Genomic DNA, 27,649 nt, shown 5'->3' with positions numbered 1-27,649 from the left:
TGCATCCCACTGTGCCTGCATTGGTGGCCTGTGTGGCAGGGTGCCGGTCCCTTGCCTCCTCAAGTGGTCTGCCGATGTGCGAGGGTTGCCACCGCATTTCAATTGGTTTACTTGGCTCTGAATCGGGACTCTGGGACGCACCTTAGTGGCGCCATAGTTACGGCACCGTGGGGCGCATGTCGAGTGGCGTTCCACTGTCATCTCTATCGAGCCGGGGCGGGATTGTTTACGTTTGCCACTCGCACGGCACCTGCGCCTTGGGGACATAAACACACGAGGCGCGTGCCCCGAGAATGAAGCAAACAAGTGGTCTGGTCGGACTTGGAAGTCGACGTCGACGTCGCCTCGGTCGTGGCCACGTTGTGCGGGCCTCCACCTCCGCCTCCACAGGGCCACCTACCCCACAGCGGACAAACTGTTGCCTGGGCAGCCACCACCCACCACCTACACGGAGGACACATATCGATTGGTCGAGGACATGCGCAGAGGCTCCACTCTGTGTCATGGATTCGATGTCGATGTAGACACAATAATTGTGGCAGGGATTCGAGTCAGGTCGTCAGAACGCTCCTGTGCCTCGTGCGAAACGGTTCATTTCACATAAAAAGCGCTTCCGCCGTTCAGTTCAGCTCAGCTCAGCTCTCTGTCTCGCTCTCCTGTGTGTCCGAGTGTGTGTGCGTGTGTGTTGGCATGTTGGCCACAGATAGAGAAAAATTTAATCATTAAATTAAATAGCGACCGAAATAGCGATCCCTGCAACTGGAACAAAAGTTAGCCCTCGGGTTCATTCCGCGACATCAACAGCAACAGCATTAGCATCAGAAATATTTGCAGTCTGTGTGAAAGTGGCAGATAGAGTGGGATAGAGTGCTAGAGCGTGGCACGACGTGGTGTTGCTTTTGTTGCCTTTGTTGCCACACATTTGTACACCCACGCACAAGAGCAGGCAGAACCACTACCACTACCACCACAGAACACACAACACACACATACAAGCACGCTTCTGGGTGGTGAAAGTGAAAGTGACGCCCCAGCGTAGCACCCAACGGATCCCAACGGCTCCAGTCCAGTGTTTGACTTGAGAAAAGCAGAGAAAAAAGTTAGTTTTACGGCGGAAAACCAAGCGAAAAATTATCCATAATTTCCACAATCTAAACGGATTCTAATTCAATTTATTGCCTCTCTCCTTCTCCAACTAACTTTTTGCTCTCAAATGTATTCGTGGCACATATTCAAACAACTTTTCCTTATCATTTTCCGTTCTTGAGCACCTACACATATACACAGCACAGTTTTTGGCTTAATCCCGACACCACCCCCTGGAAAATCACCACCCCCTATTTGAAATTTGAAACTTGAATTTATTGGCATGCTGTACACTCTTGTGGCACTTAATTTTTGGATCGATTTCGGTGTAAATACTCGTACTCTACTTTTTCCAACTTATTTTGATCCTCCTTTGCTCATGTTGGGATTGCAGTAATACCCGTAATGGTTTAATATTTAGTAAGCAACGGATATGACCAATCCGAATCAGACACGTACGTACATACATACGAGTATGTACGAGTGAATCCACTGTCTATCTAGCAGCGAGGGCCAGTAGACGAGACGAATTCACATTGCAACAGGTAAGTACTATGTGGCAGGGCCCCACTCCCATTTCCACTTCCACTTCCACTCCCACTCCCACTGCAGTGGCAGAAAAACTCACTTAGATTTAACAGCATTCAGGTAAACTTGATTACATTTCTCCCTTTGAATAGCGTTTGTTGTGTGCCACTTTTGACCTTTCGATGTGCATGCCCACCCACCCCATCTCACTACATAGCAAAACTATTTCCGAAGTATGCAACAGTCTTTTGCAAGGCTGCTGCCAAGCCCCACCCTGTACCTCCCGTCCCGATCTTTGGTGTTGTTTTGTGAAGCAAGTTAGAGCGCCTGTTGTGGTACCTCCTTGTCTGATGACATTCTCGGATGGTTCGCCGTTCGCCGTTCGCCCATTGCCTTTTGCCTTTATGGTAATTGCATTTTATTTGCCAGTTAGCTATGTTCAAGGGCGCACACAGGACAGGTGACACACGCACAGCTGGGACTAGGACTTGGGCTGGGGCTGGGGCTGGGGCTGGGGCTGGCGACAGGAAATGGCAGAAGAAGCAGGGCGGGCGCAGACGCATGTCTGTTAGGGATTGGCCGGATGCGGGGACTTTGGCTTGTGAAAGTAAATTACAATTTAATTACCTGCCAGCCGTACTGGCGGTACGGTCTCAAAGGATCAATGGGGACTTTCATCCATGTGCCTCGCTGTCGCCTAGCGGTCGCCTAGCTGTCCGCCTCCCTGTACGAGGAAATAATGAGGAATTATTTATAGAATTTTTCAATTAATTTTGCTCCGATGCTAAAGCCTCTCGCACACTCTGTGTGTGTGTGCCTTGTGGTTGTGATTGCAGTAAACCCAAATGCCAGAGGCGCTGATACTGCTCGGCATGGCTGACGCAGAGCCGGACCTATCGACGTTCGAGAACAAAACGGGACTGGCCGAGGACATGAAGTTCCTCGCCTCCATGCCGGAGCTGTGTGATGTAACCTTCCTGGTGGGCGACACCCGAGAGCCCGTCTGTGCCGTTAAGGTATGTAGCAACATCATCATCATCATCATCAACATCATCAACATCATCTTCAGCCACCCCTTTTAGAGGGCAGTCAGTGTGTGGTGTGTGTATTGAAATCAGGTCACTGCGTAATCATCAAGCAGCCTCGACCCTAGCAGTAAGCCACAACTACAGTGGAGCTTCCTCAACTAGAACTTCTCTTCTAATCGATGGCCACGATGAAGAGACTCTTGGCTTGAGTTTGGAAGTACTTCAAGTCAGGAAAAGTCTACTGCTGTCGAAATACATAAATGTGTGCTATATACTATGTGATATTCAATTGATGGATGTTCCTTTTCAAGTAGTTATACTGTTTCTAATCACCTACGCTCTCTGTCTCTCTCTCTCTCTACCTATCTCTCTACCTATCTAACAGGCCGTGCTGGCATCCCGTTCCCGTGTCTTTGCGAAAATGCTTTATGCGGCGCCATCGCCGCAGCGTAAGCGGGAGACCTCCACGAAGGAGAACAAGCTGCGCCTCTTCCTCAAGCGTTCCTCGGAGCCGCTGTTGAATCTGCAGAATGCCGCACAACAGGTTCGTATCCGCACTAGAACAGCCGTACAGCACGTATGTGTATGCGTATGTGTCTGTGCCATCTGTATTCATTCATAATCGATTACCCTGGGAGAGGGTGTCTAAAAGGAGTGCGCTCCTTTGTCGTCGTGTGTGAGTGTGATGTGATTTTGCATTTTGCCGTGGCCCCCAGTGGCGCGACTGTGTGCATCATTGGGCTCGTGGGTTTATTTTTGGTTTAACTTTCCGATATTTATTTTGTAACACTTTTCCGCATACTCGTACAAAACATACTACATTTAATTCTCACATTGTGCATACTGTTATACATACATATCTGATAATCCATTTTAATGATTCGTATCAATGTTCTCGTGCAATCTCTGTTGTGTTTCCCCCCCCACCAACATCATCATCATCATCAATACGAATTATCCGAATATCCGAATCCCCCCGACCCGAACCGAACCGAACCCCATCCGCATAATAATAGAGAACCGGTTTCACCCAACAATTAGCTCCGATAACCGAGGTAAATGTCCAACTAACCCAGCATCAAATGCTCTGTCTGTCTATCTGTCTCTCTCTCTCTATCTCTCTCTCTCTCTCTCTCTCTCTATTTCTGTCTCTATGCGTTCGTGTATTTGTATTTGCATCTGCATCTGTATCTGTGTCTGTATTTGCATTCGTTTCTGCATCTGTCTGTGTGTGTGTGCGTGTGGCTATATTTAATCCATTCACAAGCTAAAAATAGTCGTACCTCTCGAATGCACCCCAGTGGGCTTTTATGTTGTACTTTTGTGCGTCCGTGTTGCCTATTGCAGGATAATGTTTTTGTGTTTGGCGATGAAACTAGAGAGTGCACGTTACTACTCCACCATAAGATACTCTATATGTATGCCACACATACCACAAGAATGCATAAGAACAGGCATTAAGTGACTACGCACTACGGCCCGGAGCAGAGCCCAAAGCGTATCCATCCACGGGAACACTGACCTTCCACGAGCGGTGCTTAGATACTGAATTTAGTTTGTTATCCCTTCGCCTTCGCCTTCCCCTTACCCAACCTACGCTTCGATGTCCTTATCCTTCTTTTGAGTTTGTCTACTTTTGGTATGATACTCGTAGTAGGAGTAAAGCTTTGTCCACCCAAGTCAATCTATTTCTGTCTATCTGCGCAATGTGACACTTTGTTTGGCTTACTTCCTGCACACTCCTCCACCCGCTTAGTGGTTCGTGTTCTGCTGGCTCTCATGGGAGTCCTGTACTAATCGAGATTGGATCGACTTTAGCCCACAGGTCAGCAGCACCAGACGCTGATCATTGAGGAGTTTGAGCCAGATGTCTTCCGCCAGCTCATCGAGTACATCCACACGGGCTGTGTGACCCTGCAGCCGCGCACCCTGCTGGGTGAGTAGCGCCACGGGAGGGGAAGATTTAGAGACCATTTCCAAAGGGAAACTTCTCTCTTTTTGTTCATAGGTGTTATGAATGCTGCCGATTACTATGGCCTGGAGGAGCTGCGTCGCGCCTGCGCAGGATTCGTGCAGTGCTGCATCAACGTGGACACCGTTTGCGCCCTGCTGGCCTCCGCCGAGCGCTACATCCAGTACAAATGCACAAAGACCCTGGTGCAGAAGGTGCTCGAGTTTGTGGACGAGCACGGGACGGAGGTGCTCAATCTGGGGAGCTTCACCCTTCTGCCGCAGCATGTGGTGCGCCTGATTCTGGCCAGGGAGGAGCTGCGGGCGGACGAGTTCACCAAGTTCCAGGCGGCGCTGATGTGGAGCAAAAAGTATTACGACAACAATCCGGTAAGTGGCGGACATGATTGCCTAACTCGAACCCTGTCCTGACGTAAAAGTAATTCCCGTGCAGAACATTGACATCAAGGAGATTTTGGGCACCTTCCTGGAGTACATACAGTTCCACAAGATACCCGCGAATGTGCTGATGCGGGAGATCCATCCGCTGAGCCTGGTGCCCTACGCGATCATCATGAATGCCTTGGCCTACCAGGTGGGTTGCTGTGCGCTTTTGTGGTTGTAGAATACCCTGCTCTTGGCTTTGTTCGTGTTAACTCAGTATCACTCACTCTCACACTCATCTGTCTCCGTCTCCGTCTCCGCCTCTGTCCATGCCCATGGCCATGCTCTTGTCCATTTCCATTTCCATCTCCATACCAACCATCCATCCATCCATTCATCCATCCATCCATCCTGTTGTCCCCCTTTATGTCTGATTCTACAACTTGCAGGCAGACCCAGAAAGCATCGACCCCGGAAAGCTGTCTCCCAACTCTAGCCGAGTGAGGCGGGCTCGCCAGAACCAGGGCCGCTCGATGTCCGTGCAGAGCTCGCTGGATCCCTACGGCTCCAACACCACCCTCAGCTCCAGCGGCAGCAGCGACCCCACCAGCTGCGCCCCTCACAGCAACTAACATAAGTTGAACGGCCCCTCCTCCTCCTCCTCGGCCTCAGCCTCCCAACCCCACCAGCACCGCCACCGCCACCACCACCAGTCCCTGCCGAAGATCCGCAAGGCCAAGTCGCAGTCGTTCCGCTCGCGACGCAGCCCCTCCGAGCGGCGCAGCCCCAACCTCACCCTCAACACCACCTCGGCTGGGGCCAGCAGCGAAAAGAAGCGCAGTCCGCTGACGCCGAAGAGTCCGGTGCCAACGGAGCCGGAATCCAAGAGCCCGGGCAGCGGCTCACAGAAGACGCCGACCACGCTCTCTCGCCAGGGCACACTCCGGGCCTCCAGCCGGCGGAAGAACAGCGGACAACTCTCCATCTCGCTGGGCACCCAGGGCCGGCGTAGTCCGGTGGGCACAAGCGATCGCAGTCCCCAGGGCAGGCGCAGTCCGCTCTTCCCCGGAAGCAGCAGCGGCCTGCGTTCGCCCAACGACCAGCCCAGTCCCACTGCCAGAAGCCCAACGGGAGAGCCCCGAAGGAGCAGTCCCACCTTCAGTGTGCACACCCAGGAGCGTCGCTCGCCCCTAGGGGCCACTGCACCCACGGATTTTGGCTGCCAGACGGGTTTTCCGGGTTCCCGAAGGAGTCCCACCTCCACAGTTCACGTGCAGGACATGGCCACGGAGCCGGAGGAGGCGGGCTTCGTGGGAATGAAGCGACCCTCGATCAGCCTCTTCACACCGATCTACTTTGCCAGCGAGAAGCGGTCCCCCATGGGCATGGGACCCATTCCGCCGATCCACGTTTCCAATCCAGCCGAGACCTACAAGAGTGCGGAACGCGAGAGGGAGGCGGCCGAGGCAGCTGCCCGGGAGTTGGAGCGGGAGAGGGAGAAGGAGGCCGCGCAGGCGCAGCCGCAGCAGCAGGAGAAGAAGAGCGTCATGCGGGAGATCCTGGCCTTTGTGCGAAAGCCCTCCAGGGTGATGAGCACGCGCACGAACCGCTTCGCCAACGCCTTCACCCGGGCGGAGTCGGGATCCTCCAGCGGGCCTCTGATCCGGCAGAGCACCTTCTCGGCCAGCCCGGCCCCCTCATCCACCGCCTCGAGGGGTGCCGTTCAGAAGCAGATGTCGGAGGTGGGATTCGAGCCGAAGATGTCCCTCAAGTTTGCCCACTACACCAAGATGAGTCTCAAGCTGCGCCGATCCGCCAAGCGCGACGAGGAGGAGAAGCAGCAGAAGCAGCAACATCAGCAGCAGCAGCAGCAGCAGCAACGGGCAGCTCGGCCTCGGGATCCAAGCGGCCCAGCGCGGACTCCAATGCGGGGATCATAGAGCAGGTAGGTGGCTCAGGATCTGCATCCGCATCAGCATCAGCATCCGCATCGGGCGAGGAGCTGCCATTCGAGCTGGCCAACGTCCACTTCGAAAAGGTAGGTGAGTCCTATATCAAGCATGAGCGACTCCGGGAGCTAGTCGAGCCGGACCAGGAGACGGACGCGAAGGGGGAAGCCGCAGCCGCAGCCGGATCCGGTTCCGAGGTCGTGCCAGATGTCGAGCCGGAGCAGACGGATGCCGCCATGGCCCAGTTCGTGGAAGAGGTCACCAACTCGCTCAAAGTGGTGGCCCTAAATGGGGACGGAGGAGCCGCGGTGGTGCACCACTTCACGCGCCGCTCGGAGAGTCGGGAGCCCATCGAGCCGCGGATCAGCGAAGAGCACGAGTCGGACACCAACGACCTGATTATTCCGGAGGAGCTGCGTGCCGAGCTAGTAGAGATCTTGAAGGCCTATGCGCCAGAACCAGTTTATGTTAATCTGCAGGAGCTGCGGCGCGAAACGGATGAGGTGGAGGCGGCCGCCCAGGCTGTGGCAGAAGCAGCGGCAGCAGTAGCAGCAGCAGCAGCAGCCGCAGCTGCAGCGGCAGCCTCTGCCCCGCCCGTGAAGCAGCCGCTGCAGTGTCCTACTATTGAGTTTGAGCCGCCGTCGCGCCGATCTTCCTTCGACCCGCCACGCTCGCCCTTCCTCGAACAGCTGCGCAGCCCCGGGGGGGACACGGACACGGATCTGATCAATCTGCAGCGTCTGGACTCGGGCGGCGACAGCTTCGAGATGGTCGAGGGTGACCGCAAGTCGAGCCGCGCCGAGTCCAGCTTCGACTGTCCGTACTCGTCGCGCGACACCAGCTTCGATGTGTCCATATCGCGGTACCAGTCCACCAGCTACGAGGACCAGACCTCCAGCTTCGAGATCGTGGACACGGACGAGCGCAACCGGCGTCCGGTGGACTTGCGCAAGAGCTCCATCGAGCTGGTCGATGCGGAGACATTTCAGCGGTCAGGCTCCTCCTGCGGCAGGAAGTCCTCGCTGGAGACGCACTTCGACTACACGCCCTCAGAGACGAGTGGCGTCACGCCCGCCCGCTCGCCCAACTTCCCGCTGATGACCAAGAAGCAAAAGGCCGAGACCTTCCGGCAGCTGCACATCTCACCCTTCAGTGCCTTCTCGCGGGCACGCAGTCCGCTCTCGCAGCAGACCTCCTCGAACTACAGCTCGCGGGACAGCTACGACTCGAGTTCGTCGTATCAGGGCGGACCCAGCCACGGCCATGGCCACGGACCGTATGCCGATCCCAGCCGGAAGCACTTCCCGCTCACAATCAAGCGCGATCAGCGCGAGGAGGAGGTGAAGACCTTCCTCTGCACCGACCAGCGATGTGCATCCATCTTCGAGCCGCGGCCCAGCTCTGTGCTCACCCAGCAGCTATCCACGGGCTCAATGTCCACCCCCTCGGGCTACACCAACGGCACGCCACGCATTCCCAGCAGCACCGTTGGCACCGTGCCATCCGCTGCTGCCCTGCCCCAGGGGCAGCTCCACAGCTGCGGTTTCTCCAGCGGCAGCGAGTTCGAGCCGCCATCCCCACGACGGGCGGCCAGTGCCTCGCCGAAGCACACCTTCACGTTCCGCATCGTGATGAAGAAGGTGGACAGCTCGCCGGAGGCCCTGTGCCCGGAAAGGCATCGATCCCGCATCATAGATCGCTACCGGCGACGCGACAGTCGACGCAAGCGCATCCATGAGGCGGGCAAGAGCTTTTAGGCGGCTTATATGGAATGGTGGAATAATGTTTTGGTGTACTTTGTTCAGTTAACCACGGTGAACCTCATGAGTATTCATTGCGGCAATCTCTATATATATCTTCTTGGATATAATATGTTTTTGACAATCTCAATGTTTAATCTCAAGCTCTAAATCTAAATCTAAATCTAGAACTATAACTAAATCTAAAACTGAAACTGAAAAGCATCGCATCTCGAGCGTGTCTGTAGGATTAAGTGGAAACCAAACTCAAACTTTATAAAATGGTTCTGGTTTTAGGCCGTTTCAAAGCTCTACCCAACCAGGCACTTCGGCCGAACCGAAGCCAGTTATATGTATGTGTACACGCCTCCTCCATTATAGAAGAAGGGGAACACTCTAAACAAGGAGAGTCTACCCAGATGGGGATCCAGTTGATCCAAATGAGTCAAGAAATAGTTGAATAGAAATTGTTATTCTAAATGATCTACAAATGTATGTGAAACAATAATTCCTCCCACGATTTACCTGATTACTATTTAAAACAATAGATCAAACATTTATTATATAGTATTATATACATTACATACATATATACATATATATACATATATACACATATAGTACATACATGGATGTACGTATTTGGATAGAGGGGTTCAAACTTTGATGTTGTAATTATTGTGGAAAACCAAATTATACGATAAGTATTTGTGCATTTTTACGTGGTTCCTGTTATATACGTATAGCTGTAGGATATACCTGCATATACAAGTGTAGATGTGTGCGAGTATTACACATTCTGTCTGTCTGTCTGAATGGATGGATGGATGGTACCTATAAAATAATATAACCCATACAGATTATATTCTTAAGATCTATGTAAACGCTATATTCTAAATGTAACCCAACTGCGCGGCTATTGCAAGTGGTGGCATCATTATTATTTACATAGTTGGACATTATACGATACGAGTTTATATATACATACATACATACATACATACATGTATTTAAAGCTGGATTTGGGGCCGTACTTAAATCTTAAAAATACTTAGAGAAAAGCGAACGAAAGAGGAAACTCGCGTATTATAAAAGGAATATTAAATGTTAAACTTTGAGCAAGATTTTTGGACTCTGTGTTTGTTAGTTAAACGAAAACAAAACCCAAAACCCAAAACAAAAATGAATATGAATATGACAAATGAAAATTGAGAAAAGGAAATCCTACATTTAAGCAATCCAAGTATCATTATTTACAAGATATTTATTATACATATATTAACGGTTAAGCGATGATATGGATGTTGTGGGCTTTTTAGCAAGTCAAGTCGATGTAGGAGGTGTAGCAGGTGAAGAAAGATATCAGCATTTTACAGGTAATTACGCACTATGAGCATTTACTTCTAACCACAACATACTCAAACTCCAACTCGTACTCGTACTCGTGCTCGTATTTGGTAAATAATCGTAAATTTCGTAAAGTACTTGAAACTACACAGAGACAGCAATCGATCTCCAAGCTTATTGTACACTCGAACTCGAAACTAACCTGAATGGAATGCCAGTAGAATCGTTGCTATTTTGATTTGTAGTTGCTTGCTATCGAAACTAAACTAAACTAAATCGATTCGATTCGATTCGAAAACAGATCGCTTAAACAGTTCGTAGTGCTAACGATGCGGATATCTGCGATCGATTTTCAGTTGTGTTCAGTGCCTCTGCATGCTTGCGAGGAGGGGCATTAGAGAGAGGGAGAGATTCCAGATTCCAGAGCACCCAACTACAATTTCACAATGCGACCTTCTTCTATTTGCAGAGTGATGGTTTTTTACAGTGCAGTGTTGCAGCGATCGATCAGAGGAGTATCAGTCACAGTTACCCACGAATATCACATACAGTGTACGAGTACAATGTTCTATCCGTTTAGAGGGATAGAACCCTTGAGGATAGATGAACGATGCTCGTTGTCGAGGCATTTCTTAGACTAAATCCAGTTCCAGTTTGAATGTTTTACTTGTACCTTTTTGTATTTGTACCGTTATTGTTATCGATCTTTCGATCCATCATACACACATACTATATATACATACATATGCATACATATAGAGAGTGCTAAAACATTTACACATACATATTCATACATTATATGCGTTCGTTTTTATTGTAATTTGAGACAAAATAAAGCCAATATTTCTGTCGTTAACTCTGTGGGTCTTGCCTTAGATTTTCGCATCCACGTGAATGGCCAACACGCCGTCAAAGTCATCGGAATCGATGCTCACGAAGCCCTTGCCGTCGTCACCCACATAGACGGACTTGCCGCTGCAGGAGCCGTTGATCAGATCGCCCGAGATGACGTCACAGTAGACTCCTGCGGGCAGGCAGGTCTGCAGATTCTCCGCCAGATTGTACATGTTGTTGTTGATGGCAATGAAGCCCTTGGAGCCGCGACAGAAGGCGATCTGGCTGTCGCCATTGTCCCACCAATTGGAGACCTGAGCGTCGCGCACGGCGTTCTTGAAGCCAACCATGTTGTAGATCTGCCTCCAGCGGTGCTCGCAGATCCAGCCATTGACACAGCCGCCATCCGCATCGAGCTCGGGCGAGATCAGCTGCTCCTGCCCGTCCTGGGGCGGTGCCGAGTCGTGGTCGTCGAAGGCGAACGAGCTCATAACGCGACTGATGCCGTAGGGATAGGCCAGGTGGAAGGCGGTGGCCATCTTGTACTGGCGGGGGGACTTGTAGGTCAGCACTGCGCCGCCATCGCGCTGGTTATCGTGGTTGTCCACGAAGGTGAGTGCCTGGCCCGACGAGAGGAAGCCCCAGTCGGTGCCCCAGCTCTGGAGCCACTTGAGGGCGTTGTTGCCGCGGAAGGCGTTGCCGATCTCCTGCGAGAAACGGAACTCGGTGACGGCACCCAAATTGCTGTACTCCTCGCGGGTGACCTCCTGGCCACCATGGTCGATCACCTCTTGGAAGATGAAGGGACGCGAGTTGTGGGGGAATCCGTGCTCAATATTCAGATTGCTCAGGCTGCCATAAATGAACTAAGCACCCATCATTTGGGGGTATGTTAGTGATGGAGAAGCATACAGTATACGGAATCAGACTTACCTCAAGATCCTCAGAGGCCATGTGCTTGGCCGCATCCACGCGGAAGCCGGCCACTCCCAGCTGGATGAGATGATCGAGGAACTCAATCAGCTTGGTCCTCACCCAGTCGCGGCTCTGGTCGAGATCCTTGAGGCCCACCAGCTCGCACTGCTGGATCTGGAAGCGATCGTTCCAGTCGTAGATCTCGCAACTCGGGTGGAAGTCCTCGGCAGAGTAGGGCACTCCCGGGAAGGACTTCACGGCGGGATCGGCCTGGGTGCCGGCTGTGCCCACAGCCTGACCGACAAAGTCCGCCGACATGTGGTTGAGCAGCACATCGACGTAGATGCGGACGCCCACAGCGTTGCAGCGACGCACCATGTCGGCGAACTGCTCTTCGTTGCCCGACCGCGTGATCAGCTTGTAGGAGATGGGCTGGTAGCGCTCCCACCAGGGGCGTCCTGGCGACACGATGTTCTCGTTGGCCGGACTGACTTGCACGCCGGCAAAGCCACGGGGACCCAGGAAGTTCTCGCACTCCTCGGCGATGTCCTCCCACTTCCACTCGAAGAGGTGGACGATGGTATTCCGGTTGCCCCACCAGTGGGGGTTGTGCTGCGCCAGCGCCGAACCGGCGGCCAGAACGCAGAGCGCCAATGCGAAAGTGAACTTGTACATGACTGTGGGCGATGGCCCTGGCGATCCTCCCTTTATAGCACTCCACTGCCACTGCCACCTCCGCCCAATCTTATCGCGCGGCTTCTCTTCGCTTGGGTCCAATTTACGATGAGCAGATGGTCCCCCTGAAGCCAGATTTACGATGCACATCGGCTGACCTATGGCAATAGCTGATAACGAAGCCAGTTTCTGCCTCTTATTTGGCGTTGGTCTTTCCAAAGAGACCAACGAACAGTCCTCGATCGGGGGACTGTTTAGACCCGCAGTTTCTGAGCACTCATAGAGATTGGTGTAATTATCCGATCGTTATAATGCCGATTAAGTCTGTAAGAGTTTTCCTAAATATATTTAAAATCAAAAAGACTGCACGCTCTTGGGGGCTACTAAAAATAAATATATTTTATAGTGTCGGTAAACCCTTGCCAAGAAAAAATATACCCCTTGAAGACGATAAGTATGGCGATCGAAAGCGTGATCAGATTTTGCTGTGTTTTGTTTTGAGGCGATAATTTTAGTGCTCTAATTTATTGGTTAATTTCGTGCACTCTGATACCGAAGCTGATTACTATTTGTGAATTATGAATACAGATTTCTTTGGAGTTTTGTGTGCGTAACTTGTTTTGGGAAGGGCGCACTTTGTCCCCCGCTGCAACATCTTTCTGCGTGCTCGACACTCCTGCACATAGTTCTTACGGAGGATAACCGAGAAGTAATAGAGAATCTCCACCACGGAGAGCATGCTCATGCCCACAAACAGGCTGAAGGCGCTGCCCAGGTTAGCTATAAGGAAACAAAAACAGAAGTTTAAGAAAGTGGAAATCAACAGAGATTTCTGTACGAACGTACAAACCAAAGTCACCATATTGGAGAGCAAGTCCTGACGAATGCGCCGATAGCTAATTGAGTTGATAAAGACATGCAAAATGCCATCGTTCTCGGCTATACCCGAGCTGAAAGTGGAATAAATGAAGCCTGAGGAGAATGTACACCAAGGGGGAACTCACTAAAAGGGATCCACCACTGGCATGTCGGGATGCAGCGGAAAATTGGATATCTGAACGTCGTAATCAAAGTGCTCGCAGGTCAGGGGACAATAGCATTGGGTGCTTCTCTCTCGCGTGATGATGCTAGCTAAAAGAATACATTCACGAAATGCTACTTCTATCGACTGAGGGGCACCCACCAAAGTTGTCCACCAAACAGGGTATATCCCTGAACGAGCATATCCGATCGCTGGTGCGATTGAAGTCGAAGAAGTACGTGTGACAGCCGCAGAACTTGACCATGTTGGTCACCCGGCAGTTGAGCTCACAGTTGGGGTAGACGTAGTCGGGGAAGTAGCGCAGATGGAACTCGTTTCCGAACACACAGTTTCGCTCCTCGATGGCCAGAGCCTTGACAGCCGCCGAGCAGAAGGTCTCCTCAGGGCGCAGAGCCGCGAAAACCTCCGTGTTGAAGGCTACGAACTTGGCAACAGCATGAGCACTGGGAAAGGCATTGGTTTCCTGGATGAGCAGCTTCACGCCATACGAATAGGATTGCAAAGGATCGTAGTTGGCGTCCTGGTACCGTAGGATCACCGACAGGCCAGAGCCCAGGCCTCCAACGGCCCTTTGACCGGTGAAGTTTAGTCTATGCAGAGACGGAGTCATTAGAGGTTATCATCTGTGTAAATATATGGCTACCCACCCTTGTTGGCGCAGATTGAAGGAGCAGCAGTTGCCGAAGAAGGTCTTGGAGAGCTGAAAGAGATCTGAGCAGTCCACAATCTTGCCATGGTACCGACAGCGATACAGAATCTCCCGGCAATCCCAGCGCAAGTGGTCGACCAACTGCTCGAGGCTCAGATTGTTCAGCGACAGAACAGCCTCCATTTGCTCGATGTCCTGATCGGCAAAGCGTTCATCGTCCAGCATAAAGCCGTAGAAGATGTGGAGCTGTCGCAGGATGCCAGCCACATCAGCTCCCTGAGGCAGTCGCCTGTCCGTAGGGGAGCGAATCAATCTATCAATCGGGGACCCACACTGTGCCCGCCCATTCCCACTCACAGTGTCGCCAGAAATTGCTTGGACTTTTGCATATTGAAGAGCACCTCCGGACAAATGGTGACCGGGGGAAAGTAGAGGCTGCTCACTGGCGTGTAGTCGCTCTCCACATTCATCCGGGTCGGATTGCTGCGGAAGTCCACGTAGAAGGTGTGGGCCATGGCCACGGCACAGCTGAACATCACCAGGGAGATGAGCAGCCAGACAAAGTGCACAATCCGGTTGGTGTCCTCGTCGCGGGTGTACCGCAATCCGTGGATACTGCTGGTGGCGCAGAAGTCGGTCCAGGTGCGCCTGAGCGAGCCCCTGAGTGGGGACACACCCACGTCTACTTGCTCCGGTGTTAGTTCCTCTTCGTGGCCCATTGGACTATAACCATCATCGATGTCCTTCGTGTGGCTTTTTATACGACAGATGGCAGCAGGTTCCAGCCGATAGATAGCCCGACACTTTGACAGTCGAACAACTGATTATTAATTTCGAATTAGGACTCACCCCCACCGCCGCTCTGTAATTGATTGAAACACTCTGAAGGGTTGGCTTTAAGCTGTGGTAGTTTTAATTCTTGCATATATTTGGTTGCGCTCCTCTCTTCGGATCATTTCAATTGGTTAGAAGACTAAACTCTGTCTCTATCACATAAGAAAACTACATATACTCGTTCTCGTACTCGTACTCATTTACAACATTTACAATACAATTGGTAGACCTCGATTCGCCCAACTCCATGACATGTACATATGTTGCGACATTTCGTGTCTGGTTTTGGGTTTCTTTAACAATTCCTTGTATGATTTCTGTCTTTTATTCTGCGAATCGGTTGCGGCTCATCGGGAATAGGAATATATCAATGATGGCTAACTAACGTAATAACAACATTTTACTTAACACATAGGTAACTAAAACAATAGCTAAATTCTAAACTTGTGCACTGCAGTGGTAATGTGACACAGGTCACCGGTCACAGGTCACAGGATAATACTACTGCCTGGACTCGGTGGCGGTGATGGCCTGTGGCGTGCTCAGCCTTGCTGGGGAGGAATTGGCTCCATTGCTCAGAGCCGCCTTCTGCTCATCGCCCTCGGGATTGTCCCAGAACTGGCGCTCGCCGGAACCGAAGATGTTGTAGAAGGTGCCGCAGATGATGTACACGAAGGCGGCAATGAAGAACACAATCTGCCACTGTCCCATAATGGGCTGCAAGCAACAAAAAGCAACATTAGTAATCCTTCTGGATACAGATTTCAGCTTTCGATGCCTACCTTTGTGTGATCGCTGATCAGGTTGCCCGCTGCAATGGGGGCCAGCAGACCCGCCAGATTCGCCGAGCAGTTCGTGATGGCCATCAGGAAGCCGGCGAAGCGTGGCGTCAGGTCAAGATGGTTAATCTTGAAGCCCGAGTAGATGCCACCGTTGAGGCCCACGCCAATTGTGAGAATGGCCAAGGTCAAAGCCCGGTCGCAGCCCGTGTAGGAGGCAGCAATCAGCGCGATGCCAGGTCCGTACTGGCCGATACTGTTGATCAGCTTCCTGGTGGCCGTGTGGGAGAAGCGCTTCGAGCTAATCATCCAGTCCGCAATCACCGAGATGAACATGGAGAACAGCCACATGGCCAGGTAGGGCAGCGAGCTCAGCAGGCCATTCGACTTCAGGGAGAAGCGGAGCACCTGCTTCATGTACGTCGGCAGCTCAGTCATCAGAGTCTCGTAGCCGTAGTTGTGGCCCATGTGGGCGAACAGGATGGCGTAGAAGGGCATCGACTTGAGAATGGCCTTGAACGGAATCGGAGGGCTCTGCGGAAGATGCCAAAATTAGAAGATTAGTTCCTGCTGGCAAACTGCATTGAGTCGGGGCTTTACCTTGACCACATCCGTGCCCCAGAGGGAGTCGTTGATGTACTTCTTCTCGCGCTCATCAATGTTGGGATGGGCGGAGGGGTCCTCGTACACAAAGATGAGGAATGCAATGGACCACACAGTGCCCACCACGCCAAACACATAGAAGATCGATGGCCAGCCACCGTCGAAGCCATATTCCGCAAGCAGACCCGACAGCGGCATAGAGATGATCGTTCCGAACTGCGCCCCCGCGTACACGGCGGCACCCATGCGGGACCGCTCGTTGGGCGGAATCCACTTGGCCAGCATGGCGTGGGTGCAGGGCACAATGGGACCCTCGCCCAGACCCTGGATGAAGCGGACGGCGCACAGGCCCCAGACGCCGCCCTGTCGAGCTGCCACTGGCACCACGAAGGCGAACACCGAGTTTACGAGCATGCCATAGCCGAGGAAGCGAAGCGACCCGTACTTCTTGGCCAGTATGCCGAAGGGGATCTGGGTGATTACGTAGCCGTAGAAGAAGGAAGACAGGATGTAGCCCTGAAGACTCGAACTCCAAACGAACTCGCCATCCTGAGAATCGTCCTAAAGGTATAAATTTAATGGGTTAGTAAGACCTAGGGTAGGAAGATCTTGTGGCCGTTCGAACTTACAATTGGCAAATCACGATCTCCGCACTCGTCGACGGTCTCCTCATCGTTCACCTTGATGGCCGTGTGGTTTACCATGGCCACAATGGCCACCGACATGTTGGTGCGCATCACATAGGCATTGGCCATGCCCAGGAAGAGCATGAAGGTCACAAAGTAGCGGGTGGCAAAGCATCCTAAAAAATAGAAGGGGAATATTTTTGAGTTGTCTTCTTTTTCCCAGTGTATTTCTCATCTTGCTCTATCAATGAGTGCGTCACTGACTAATGCACACAAATAAATTCAAATTTAATTAAGCAAAGGAAAAGCGGAAGTGTTGTCAACAAAACTAATTGCTAGCAGAGATGTTCGCTTTTCCGAACTGTGAAAATAAGCGAAAATAAACCAGAACGAGGCTACACCACAGTGACAGTCAGAGTCACAGTCACAGAATCTCTCAACTGCGATATAATCTACGCTATAATCTTGTCTGGGGTTTACTTAGCCCAAGGTTCGTCGCTCGAGAGAGATAAGATCGTCTCTACCTATGACTCACTGCAGATAGAGGACCCGGAAAGGGGAGTGGGTTCGCAATTGCCTCACTCTATGATGCGGTCTCTGAGAATATGGAATTACTGGTACGAGTATGGTGTCACTTCCCCTATTCATTTGATTTTATAGCCCTAGAGTCGTACTTGGAGGTTGCTTATTGTTCTAACGATAACTGCACCTGAATGCGAGTGGGGGGTGTTCATTTTTGTATTGTCATTTGACAAACGTGAATCGTCGACAGTCGGCGTTTTACAGAGACTCGCAAACACGTGATATTCAATAGGTATCCGTGGCAGGTACAGTTGTGATCGCTTTGCTGGGCTTGGGTTGAGGATTGGCTCATATTGTGCAATTGGAAGTGGAAGGTGAAAAACGAAAGTTCGAAGTAAACCACAATTATGGAATACATTAGATAGTGGGTAAATATAATTGAGGCAATTTACTTCTCCAGCAGTCGTAAGTCGCCCCAACCCTATGCCACCAGCCCATTGGGATTGTTGAACTTTGCCCCTTCGAAAGTAAAGTTTTATGCTCCCAATAGTCTGACAATTTCTTTGGAATTCACAATAAAAAAAAAAGAGATAAAAAGCAGCCAAAAAAACTACGCCATAAACAATGCCAGGCACCGAAAAAATTGCTGATTTAAATAAATTTAAAAAGCTGTTGGGCGCTTGCTGTTGCTTTTCTGCTATTGCTCACGAAGCGTTAAATCGCGCGATTTTCCCCACCACACAACCCCCTTCTCAGCACTCTCCTGACTTCCCGTCAACGTCTCGTGTTGCACAGTCGCCGCGTTCGCTTTGGTTGACGGCAGGTCGGGCGATGTGAATCGGGAATCGAGGGAAAGCACGTGTAAGTCTCGAGTGGCAGCGAGTCTATTTTAGAACGAGCGTCATGTCGGCCAGCTAGCAATTAAGTTGGACTACACTTGCCCCTAAAATTACGTGTACGCACAGTGGACACTGACCACAGAAAACGGGGGAAGAAGGAAGGCTTGTGCCAAACACAGTTCCACACTTTACTTATTAACAAGGCTTACGTTTAGGGGTCTGGTCGGGGGCCTGTTCCCAGACCAGGACATGTCCATCGCGGTGGCGATGATTCAGCGTGCTACGACGAAAGCCCATTTGGTCGCGTCGTAAATAAATTAGGTTGGTTTGTGTTAAACTAAATTCGAGATGTGTTCGAGAGCTTATCGCGGCGATTTACGAGTGGTAAGACTTTTTCCGCACACGCTTAAACCATTTCATTGTCTATCTGTGAACTTGGCCGGTGTGGGACAGTATCATTGCGCGGGCTGACAGACGATTTGATAAAGAGAAAACTGAACAATTAATTCTATTAGTCTGTACGTTGCGTTGCGCTAACCCCGACGTTGGCTAGAGAACTGACTCGGAACTTTGGGTGGCAGCCGGCTCGTTCGTGCTGGCGTTGCTCTGGCCCGCGGCTTTTCCTACTGAGCGGCGACCGTGGCGCTGCCTTCATTTATAAACTCTGGTGCTGTGGGTTCGTTCTCGTGGGACAGCAGTTCTCTGCCCGCTCTCTGTCCGGCCCGGCCCGGCGATTACATCAACGTTGGTCAGCGTGATTTTAGTTTTTCGGCTTTCCTCTGCACTAATTTAGCGAAACGATGGAAAATTCTCTCACTTCATAATGCAGCGCCAGCCCACGATCCACGATTGATGTCAATTGGGAGGGTGAACTTTTCACTCGGCATAGCCACAGCACAGCACAGCGTCAAAGAAATCGCCCCAGATATATTGAGATATAGTACACAGGTCTAATTATATCGGTCGGACGTAAGCGTAACACACATCCAGATCTCGTGACTGCGGCACATGGAGACTGCTCTTAAAAAACATGCGCCCACTTCTTAAAATATTCAGAGCTAAGTGATTCTGACGACATCGGGGGACCGGGACTCTTTGGGCAGTGGAAATGTTCTAGAACACAGTTCGAAATTCGCGAAGCGCGTACTACACTTGCCTGAATGCCCCAAAGGAAAGTAAATGAAGCGCACATGCTGTGAAGTCATAGAAATGCCCCATCAGAGACGCCAGCGCTAAATGGAGGCGCCTCCAGAGGTGCATATTCTGTGTGATAACTAATTAAGCCCAAACACATTATATTCTGGCCAGTCATTGCGTGAGCTTTGACAAGTTCTTGCTAATTTTGACAGCCATAAAAACCAATCGGATCGGCCTTTTTGTTGTGTTGTGTTTTGCTTTTATTATTCTGGCAAACCGCAAACCGAGACAGTTGAAACACTGAAAATAGCTACAGTCACGCTTTGACTCACACAAAATAATACTCGTACAAGGCAGCAAGTGCAAGTGTGTGGGTGCGTGTGTGTGAGTGCGGGTGCGGGGGCGTCCAAGAGACAGGCACGTGCTTGTCGTCTGCTTTGCCCCGAACCGTTCGCACCGACACCCCAACGAGCTACAACTTTGAGCCTGAGTGTGGATTTCTTCTAGCTTTTGGTTCCCTCGCGCTCTTCTACGGCTCTCACTCCGCCGCACACTTATTCGTGACAGTCAGAGATGCCCCATTGGCAGCTGCCTCGTTTATATTTGTTTTTTTTTTCAAATAAATACATACATACATATGTATGTACATGTGTGACGGATATGTGGTTGTATTTTTTGGCAAAGACCCTCTAATGGAATATTTTTTTGGTCAAACCGCAGTACAGAGTACAGTTGTGCACGCTCTAAGCAATTAAGTGATTTTTCATAATGCCTGCCAACTATTTGTTCTATTTCGGGATGGCCCATCCATCAGGGCGATAATTAAACATCATAATTACTATAATTGCTACCTGCTGATCAGGAATCTATAGGGTGTATCAGAACGTGCATACGAGTATTTATGTACATGCTTTTTACATGGAGCTAAACTCCTCGCTAGCGCACAAGTTTTTTGCAGCATGCTTTTGGGATGAGCTTTTATGCTTACGTACTCGACTAACGTTACGCGTTTAACGTACGCGTAATGAGATTTGGTCAGATTCCGTAGAATTCTGAGTATACGATTTAGAAACTGATTGTTTATCTATACAATTTCGACAATAATTCGAACAAATACTGGTCTCTCACAAGGGTTTCCTGGTATGGGATTGGGACGAGCTAGGTGCAAAGCGGAATCGCAAATATTGTCAGGCATTAAAAGAAGAAGCTTTGTTTTTCCCAGACAAGGTTACGTGATGTCTACTGAACTGATGAATGGATTCTATCGTTTTTATCTGACGGTTCCACATGGGCGAGTGCCAACTGTGGCAACACTGATGCTCTGTATGCGAAAGTAATTTTTTGATTTGCCATTCGCTTTTTCCCTTAAACAGGTGAAATGAATGCTCCCATTACCATTCACTGAATGAATGTCTTGGCTATTTCCGAGGTGGTGTGGTGCTCTGGGGGATCTGGCAATCTATATAAATAGTAACATGCACAATTTGAGATGAGATGAGTAATTTGCTTGCCACTTGCTAGTGGCATGGCGGCTACAACAATATCCAATGAAATGTTTTGCGAAACGTCGCAAATGTCACGATCTTAGAAATAACCTAAGGAATTTCAACTGTCCAATTTGTGGGATAGCCTCTTACACTTACTCTCTCTCTCTCTCTCTCTGTTCTCGGTCCTCGGCCTATCTGCTCTGCTTTGTAAAAGCAATTTTCTAATTTATCATTCGTCTCGAGTCTCGAGTGGGGCGGGTCGGGTCGGGTCGAGATGAGCTGTAAATCGCATTACGCCAGAGGCCCCGATGACAATACACCCTATATATGGAACGGATATGGGGCGCAACTCGAGCGCAACGTTGAACAGGTCGCTGATTGTATTGTTGATTGCTTGGGAGGTTTTTTCCAACCACCCACCCATCGAATCCCAACCCATTTCACACCCGCTGGCACGTCGACTGTCAAGCGAGACGTTTTCTTGATTTTGCTCGGGTCAACGATGTCCCAATTAACCGATTGCATGTCCGGGGAAATAAATATGGCGAAAATTGAAAACTAGGATAGCCATGGGAATGTCAATATCAGGGCCAAAGGCCGGTGACATGCAAAAACTTGTCAAACTGCCAGATCGAAATTGCGTAAATTGCATTGCCAGATCAGAGCTCTGTTAGCATTCTGGTCTCATCCCATGCTGTTGCTAACAGAGCGCAGCGCTGTTATTGCAGCTCCGTTCCGAACGAAAGTAAAAATGCGAATAAAAATGCGAAAAAGTGAGAAGTTCTCTCACTGGAATTCCAAGGCGAGTGCATTTCCCCTGCTGACCTTAGTTCCGAATGGAGTGGGGGGCGAAAACGAGTTTTGTCATTGCCTTGCAGAGTTCATTTGCACAGTTATGATCACGTACCATACCGGGTATTTGTCGATATTTATGGCTCTGTTTTGGATAAATTTTGCTTTTGTTGCTCTACAATTTTGGGGCTATGCCGGGAACCGGTTCGACCGTGCAGGTCTACCGGTGGGCTCCACAAAAGGCAAACGGGGAAGGGAACCTGAACGGGGAACTGTGCCAAGTGTCGGGCAGATGATGATGATTTCTAGCAAGAAAAGAGCTACAAAAATACAGCAGGCTCTGTCCGCAAATGGAAACAGAATAGGCAAATTAGACAACAAAAGTTGGCAGTTATTGACTCAACTGTAAGGCCACCCTTCGTAGGGGAACTTTTGTGGGGTCTGTGTCTGTGTCACACGTTAATTCGGAATTCGGCTCACGCGTTGTCGACTCTTTTATTAATGAATTTTATTTTATTTTCCTTTTCTTTTGCATTGCATAACAAATAACTTCCGTTTAGCGGCGACCCTGACGACCATTATTTGCGCTTTTGACGCTTCTGATATATTTAAATCAAGTGTATTCCAGGAGAATCATTGAAGTCCCATTCAATTCTCAGCTCAAGTGTAGAGCATTGCGGATGATTTCGCTTTCTGTTGTGATTTGCTTGTTATAAATGTAAATTATATGCCTGAGTAGTCAGCGTTATACACAGACAGACAGAAAGACAGACAAGCATATAGTCGAGTGAATTGTCATGTGAAATAAATAGGGCAATTACGTGTAACTGAGATCATAGACCTGGTGATAGCATAGATCATACGAAATCGAAGTTGAGCGTATAATTGCGAGTGGAAAAAGGGAAGTGCAGATGACTGCAATTCAGTTTGATTAATAATTGCATCGATTGCTTCCTTTACATATTTCCTACTTTTGTTTTGTGGGAGAACTCAGTACTCTTTAATACTCTTTCCCACTCTTATATGGACTCTGCTTTTTTGCATCCGACTAATCTTTATGTGATAAATTTTCCATTTTTATTACCACCTCCATTCTATCTCTTCCTAACAAATGAACTTGTAAAAGGCAAATGCTTAGATAGTAAATTATCTAAGCAATATTCAGAATTCACATTTTGATAACCTGCCCCACTCCACACCTCATCTCTATATGTGATCTCTCACTGTCTATGTGTTTATTGCACTCACCTAATGGCGGCTTCTCGAGATCCTTCTCGGTGCTCCCACAAATGGCCTCCTTTGATGCAGACATCTTGTGTATTTGTTGGGGGAGTGTGTGTTTAAATTAAATAAGAGGTGCTAAAACCAATATGGCTGCTGCGGCGGAGCGCTTAAATATCACAATACTGCACGGAATGTACAAGATTTATAACTTTTTTTTAAAACAAGAGCTCGATCTGACAGGTCTCAAGACATCTTCTTCACAGATGTATGTATGTATCGTTATCTCAGCTCTGTGTTTCTCTCTTCACTCGCGATCTGCTGCGGCTGGCAGCTTGGTTTGTTCTGATTGTCACTCGGTGGGTAGCGGCCTTTAAATAAGCCGAATGGCGACGGAGACTGAGTGGAGACTGGGACTGGGACAGGCGGTGCTCCGTCTGCTGTTTACACGATTTATTTTCCGTTCTGTTTGGCTTTGCTGAGAGATCTGCGCATGCGTTCCCTTCGACGTTGCCGTTGCTTCGTTGCTCCGTTGTACAGCTAAAGCTATAGCTGGTCGGCAGATCAAGTTGTTAATCTGAAAGCAGAGCAGACATCAAATTAGTTTGATAAATTTAGCGAGGTGCTTCAATTGATTGGGCAAACGCCAAGTGTCGCCGAACGCGAACTCGATATTTTCATGATCAGCGTTTGATTTCACGAGTCTCTCGCCGCCCTACGCACGTTTTCCCAGTTAACAGAAAAGTTTACTATCCAATATTTGCCATGATTCGACAGATTCGCGCCGGATCACATATAAAATATGAGGACCGAACTGGGGTACAGTCTACCACCCACTTTCGTAGTGTTCTGTGGGGGAGACCTTGAATACGTTTTTTTTTTCGGCAAGGCACAGCCCGGAATGCAAGGCTACTTCAATATTTGCATTGTGGGCTTGTACTCGTATATGAGGGACATTCAAGAGTACTTGTAACGACTTAATGTAATTAAGCTTATAGCTTATTTGGCCAGCCTCACATATTGACAATTTCGGTTCCCCGATGATGTAATTAAATCTACTTTAAAGGCTTTCCCTTTGGATAAAACTGGTTCCGAATTCGCAGACCCACAATTCTAGGTAAATCGATTATAATGGCACTTTAGATCTGAAAAAATTTAATATCCCCCCACACACACACACACACTCGGACACTCCATAACAACAGTTGCGCACTTGAGTTTTGTGAGTGGAATTTCAATTGTTTTCTGGCTGTTTTGCACGTCAGGGCGTCAGAGCGGCCCAAAATTGAATTTTGGAAAGTTTCATAAGCCACACATAACAAAAAAATAAATCTGCTGTACGCCGCTGATTTGTTTACGTAAATTTCTTAGAAATGAAACCCACATAAGGCCTTAAACAGGTTGTTGTTATGAGTCCCAAAGTCTGCCAAACAAGAAACACGCAAAATGTTTAGCTAATTACAACAGAAACACACAAAGATTCCCATACTCCAATCCTGATTTCTTCGGAAAGATAACCCACAATAATATGCCCACTCTATTTAGACAGAGCAGTAGTAGAAATGTTCTAGGAAAGAGAGAGGTGTTGTTTTGTTTGATCAGTTTGATTGTTTTCATCGTTCTCAGGGGGATTTCGTTGCTGTTTTCGGATCAGACATTGATATTTGTTTCACTTTATATGGGGAATACCGATCTATTCTGAATGAGTTTCGTTAATAAATAGCGGAAAGTTTTAACTAATAATAGACCCTAATTGCGTCCCATTTAATGATCTCCGAACTAAAATCAAAGTGGTTCAAAATGGAAAACGTGATCTCTATATTGATCTTTTCATAACAGAGTGCAAAACTTTAGTCTTTTGCACTGTCATTGCTGTCGCAAATATTTATCAATTTAAGGAATTAGCAAAGTTTTTTTTAGCTAAATAGTAGCGACAAATACCGATCGGGCCATCATTCCGAAGACAGAATGATTTTGCATTTTACGGCTACTAAGCGATCGCGGATTGCGACGAAAACAGTCTCCAAATGCGAATCGTCAGAGGAGGTTCGTGGATCTTGGTTGCATAACCTACTTATTTGTAGATCTTATATAAATCACGACACAAGGGAAAGGTTATTTATGATAATTGCCCTGCCGTTACACGATTGCCCTAGTATAGGGCAAGTAGACTTCCAGCCACAAGCGAATTACGGTATATTGTTTAAACAAAAGTTATAAATTTAAATGGCAAGTGTTAATTACGACTGTCGCCTAATGCGCAGCTCCAGGCTCTGTTATAGTTTCATTTCGCGGGAATTAAAAGTGCATTAGTAAATAATAATAAATGAGTAAATTTACGGGCAGCCACAAAACCATATTTAATATTAGTAAAACCCACTTCTACGAGTAGCACTAGAACTTATTTATGAATTTAATCGCAATCGCCAGTCCTCGGGTCCTTATCCGATCCAAGCGTGCGCCAGCGGCGCTTTCGCCTCTCCAGAGTGTCGCAAATTTCAGCAAATAAGTCGATTACAGGTGGAGTTTTCAAAGTCCGATCCATGCTTGGGGGAAGTTATTCTCTTGGCCGAAATGTGTAGAGAGTCGATTGTAAATTTCCCCGACAGACAGATTTATTGGCAGATCTGATACCCGATTGATATGGACAGAGGTGAGAATGGGGTGCAGGAATTTGCTTAGCTTGTTGCCATGAAAGCGGCCTATCGTTGGGACTTCACCATAAATCAAATACACTTATCGAGGAACCCTCATCGAGTGTGTGCACTCTCATAGATTAAACTCGTAACGCCATTATCTGCTACCCTGTAAAACCTCTGAAGGGGCCCCAGGCGACAGGCATTCATTTAGGCCCGTGTAAAATGTTCTTCATTCAGCTGTTTTCGGCCCTGTGAGATGTGGTCATAAACCAGCTACAGACTGTTTTGATATCAGATCGCCATACTCGTAATTATGACATAATTACGTTTATCGCCATCCCATAAACGTGCAGTCGTCAGCCAGTCAACGGCCGCTTATACGACAGTACCATGACAAGGCCCTGGAACCGCACATGAAATTTTCCACCCACACCCGACTACTGCTGTGGACTCTCTCGTTTTCTCCAGTTGGGTGGAAAGCCATTCCTATGAATTGGTATTTCAATTGGAATTATCTTAATTTATGATGATTTTATTCAGTCTGTTCAAAAATTTTTGCTAGCTTTTCTCGCGTTCCAGCGTTTTTCCTATCAATTTCCATTTGCTGTTTGCATTCAGTTTTCAAGTTCAAGTTCACGCCTGAGCCCCAACCTCATATACACATTCGTTTCGGCCGAGTGGTTTCTGGCTCTGTGGCTCTGTGGCTCTATGGCCGTTGCATTGTCTCTGCTGCTCTGCTCTTGCGATTGTGTTGCTCTCGAGCGGTGGGAAACTGTTTGGCTTTGGAGGAGAGGGTCTTGGTATTGTCTCGTGGCTCATGGCCCAGAGCTTATCTGCTTATCTGCGCGCATTTTAGCACTTGAGCCGGGGATTACTTGTAGCCCAGAAGCAATCAAATGGGAATTGGATCGGAAGGCTGGTCTAGACTTTGAGTGAGTAACGGGCACTGGGCAAATATGTATTTCTCATCTGATCGTAAGTCATTCACATTTCATTCGAGTTCCTTGACAAAAGCTCACACACCATAAACGATATATTTTTTTGTTCAGGAATGGAATTCAGGGGAATACTTATTTAACTCGTTTTTTGTTGCTCTCGCATTTCGTTTCGGCTTTTTTGCATGTGGAATAATTTTAAACATATTTACTACATTTTTGTGGGATTAATTTACGGACTTTTAATCAGAAACTCACTCACCTCACACACACCCACAAATACACACGCGCAAACACACACTTAAAAAACAACTTTTCAAAAATACGAATCAGCTGTTTTGCTTTAGTCTTATTCTTATGCCTCTCACTGCTGTTTCCGTTGCTGAAGTTCTTACTGCTCCTCTCACGTGTCTTCTCCCTTTCTCTGCGGTCATTTAACCGATCTCAGCGAATTCGCAGACAAAAACACAGACAGAGGACAGAGAGTGAGAGTGAGAGGAAGAATGCGAGAAGCAAAAGTTCCACTCAATGGACAGGAACACAGTTATTCTATCATCAATAAAACAGTCAGACAGTAGACAGACACTCACGAGAATGGTTTTTCCAATTCCATGGAACTCCAATGGAATTTTCTCTTGTTGGACACTTTCCACCACAGACGCGCACTTGGGTCGGAAACTTTCTTCTTGATCGACACCTTGGGGGCTGTGCTGCCAAGGCCGGGATGCAGGCAGAGTACGGTTGCTGTGCTGTGCTGGAGCGGACAGTCTCGGACGAGCGCTGGCTCTGTAATGACTTACTACCTCGGCTAATTGAACGTTTTTATAATTTTGTTTCTGTTTCTGTTTTACTCACATCGGAGCGCGGACGCGGACAGAGCTGCGTTAACGGACAGAGGAAACACGAAGTGGCATTCGCTCGCACGATTCATCGACCGAACGAACGGCAGCGCAGAGAGGAGGCCTGTTCGTCGGTCGGTTGGGTGGTGGGTGGTGGGTACTTGGTGTGTGATAGACGACAGTGATAATGGCCACGTTTATGAGCAGCGTTATAACCAATTAAATGATATTTTTATATCAGCAGCGACAGCACCAACAACGTCAGCATTG

General features: G+C 48.9%; 4 protein-coding genes across 8 annotated transcripts; 1 reads left to right on the top strand and 3 right to left on the bottom strand.

Annotated features, from left to right (window-relative positions):
* The first annotated feature begins 585 nt into the window (after positions 1-585).
* Positions 586-10,535, top strand: LOC111075987 (serine-enriched protein). 4 transcript variants are annotated; one of them, XM_041591831.1, is made up of 11 exons: positions 586-1,099; positions 1,481-1,631; positions 2,451-2,630; positions 3,028-3,186; positions 3,659-3,697; positions 4,461-4,578; positions 4,651-4,982; positions 5,047-5,187; positions 5,426-5,476; positions 5,666-6,829; positions 6,862-10,535. In XM_041591831.1, exons 3-11 carry the CDS (start codon positions 2,460-2,462, stop codon positions 8,680-8,682), a joined length of 3,996 nt encoding a protein of 1,331 aa, XP_041447765.1. In that variant the 5' UTR covers positions 586-1,099; positions 1,481-1,631; positions 2,451-2,459; the 3' UTR covers positions 8,683-10,535. The 4 variants fall into 4 exon arrangements, with proteins under 4 accessions (XP_041447765.1, XP_022225239.1, XP_022225240.1 ...); XM_022369547.2 differs by lacking the exons at positions 1,481-1,631; positions 6,862-10,535 and having other exon boundaries at positions 5,426-5,700; XM_022369548.2 differs by lacking the exons at positions 3,659-3,697; positions 6,862-10,535 and having other exon boundaries at positions 5,426-5,700.
* Positions 10,536-10,802: 267 nt separating this feature from the next.
* Positions 10,803-12,435, bottom strand: LOC111075986 (alpha-amylase-related protein). The gene is made up of 2 exons (XM_022369546.2): positions 11,779-12,435; positions 10,803-11,711 (listed from the first exon to the last, which is right to left on the bottom strand). Exons 1-2 carry the CDS (start codon positions 12,433-12,435, stop codon positions 10,884-10,886), a joined length of 1,485 nt encoding a protein of 494 aa, XP_022225238.2. The 3' UTR covers positions 10,803-10,883.
* Positions 12,436-13,000: 565 nt separating this feature from the next.
* On the bottom strand, positions 13,001-14,845 carry LOC111075994 (sodium channel protein Nach). Its single transcript, XM_022369560.2, has 6 exons — positions 14,484-14,845; positions 14,125-14,415; positions 13,619-14,067; positions 13,440-13,566; positions 13,282-13,385; positions 13,001-13,215 (listed from the first exon to the last, which is right to left on the bottom strand). The coding sequence occupies exons 1-6, from the start codon at positions 14,843-14,845 to the stop codon at positions 13,001-13,003; spliced, it is 1,548 nt and encodes a 515-aa protein (XP_022225252.2).
* Positions 14,846-15,016: 171 nt separating this feature from the next.
* LOC111075980 (putative inorganic phosphate cotransporter) lies at positions 15,017-27,341 on the bottom strand. 2 transcript variants are annotated; one of them, XM_022369539.2, is made up of 6 exons: positions 27,131-27,341; positions 22,994-23,543; positions 16,972-17,144; positions 16,340-16,903; positions 15,743-16,273; positions 15,017-15,677 (listed from the first exon to the last, which is right to left on the bottom strand). In XM_022369539.2, the coding sequence occupies exons 2-6, from the start codon at positions 23,055-23,057 to the stop codon at positions 15,462-15,464; spliced, it is 1,548 nt and encodes a 515-aa protein (XP_022225231.1). In that variant the 5' UTR covers positions 23,058-23,543; positions 27,131-27,341; the 3' UTR covers positions 15,017-15,461. The 2 variants fall into 2 exon arrangements, with proteins under 2 accessions (XP_022225231.1, XP_022225230.1); XM_022369538.2 differs by lacking the exons at positions 22,994-23,543; positions 27,131-27,341 and adding an exon at positions 18,539-18,938.
* Positions 27,342-27,649: the final 308 nt, after the last annotated feature.

Source organism: Drosophila obscura, unplaced genomic scaffold, assembly GCF_018151105.1.
Source record: "Drosophila obscura isolate BZ-5 IFL unplaced genomic scaffold, ASM1815110v1 contig_151, whole genome shotgun sequence".
NCBI lineage: Eukaryota > Metazoa > Arthropoda > Insecta > Diptera > Drosophilidae > Drosophila > Drosophila obscura.
The sequence above is the reverse complement of the archived record's forward strand: the minus strand, read 5'-3'. Positions and strand labels throughout refer to the sequence as shown.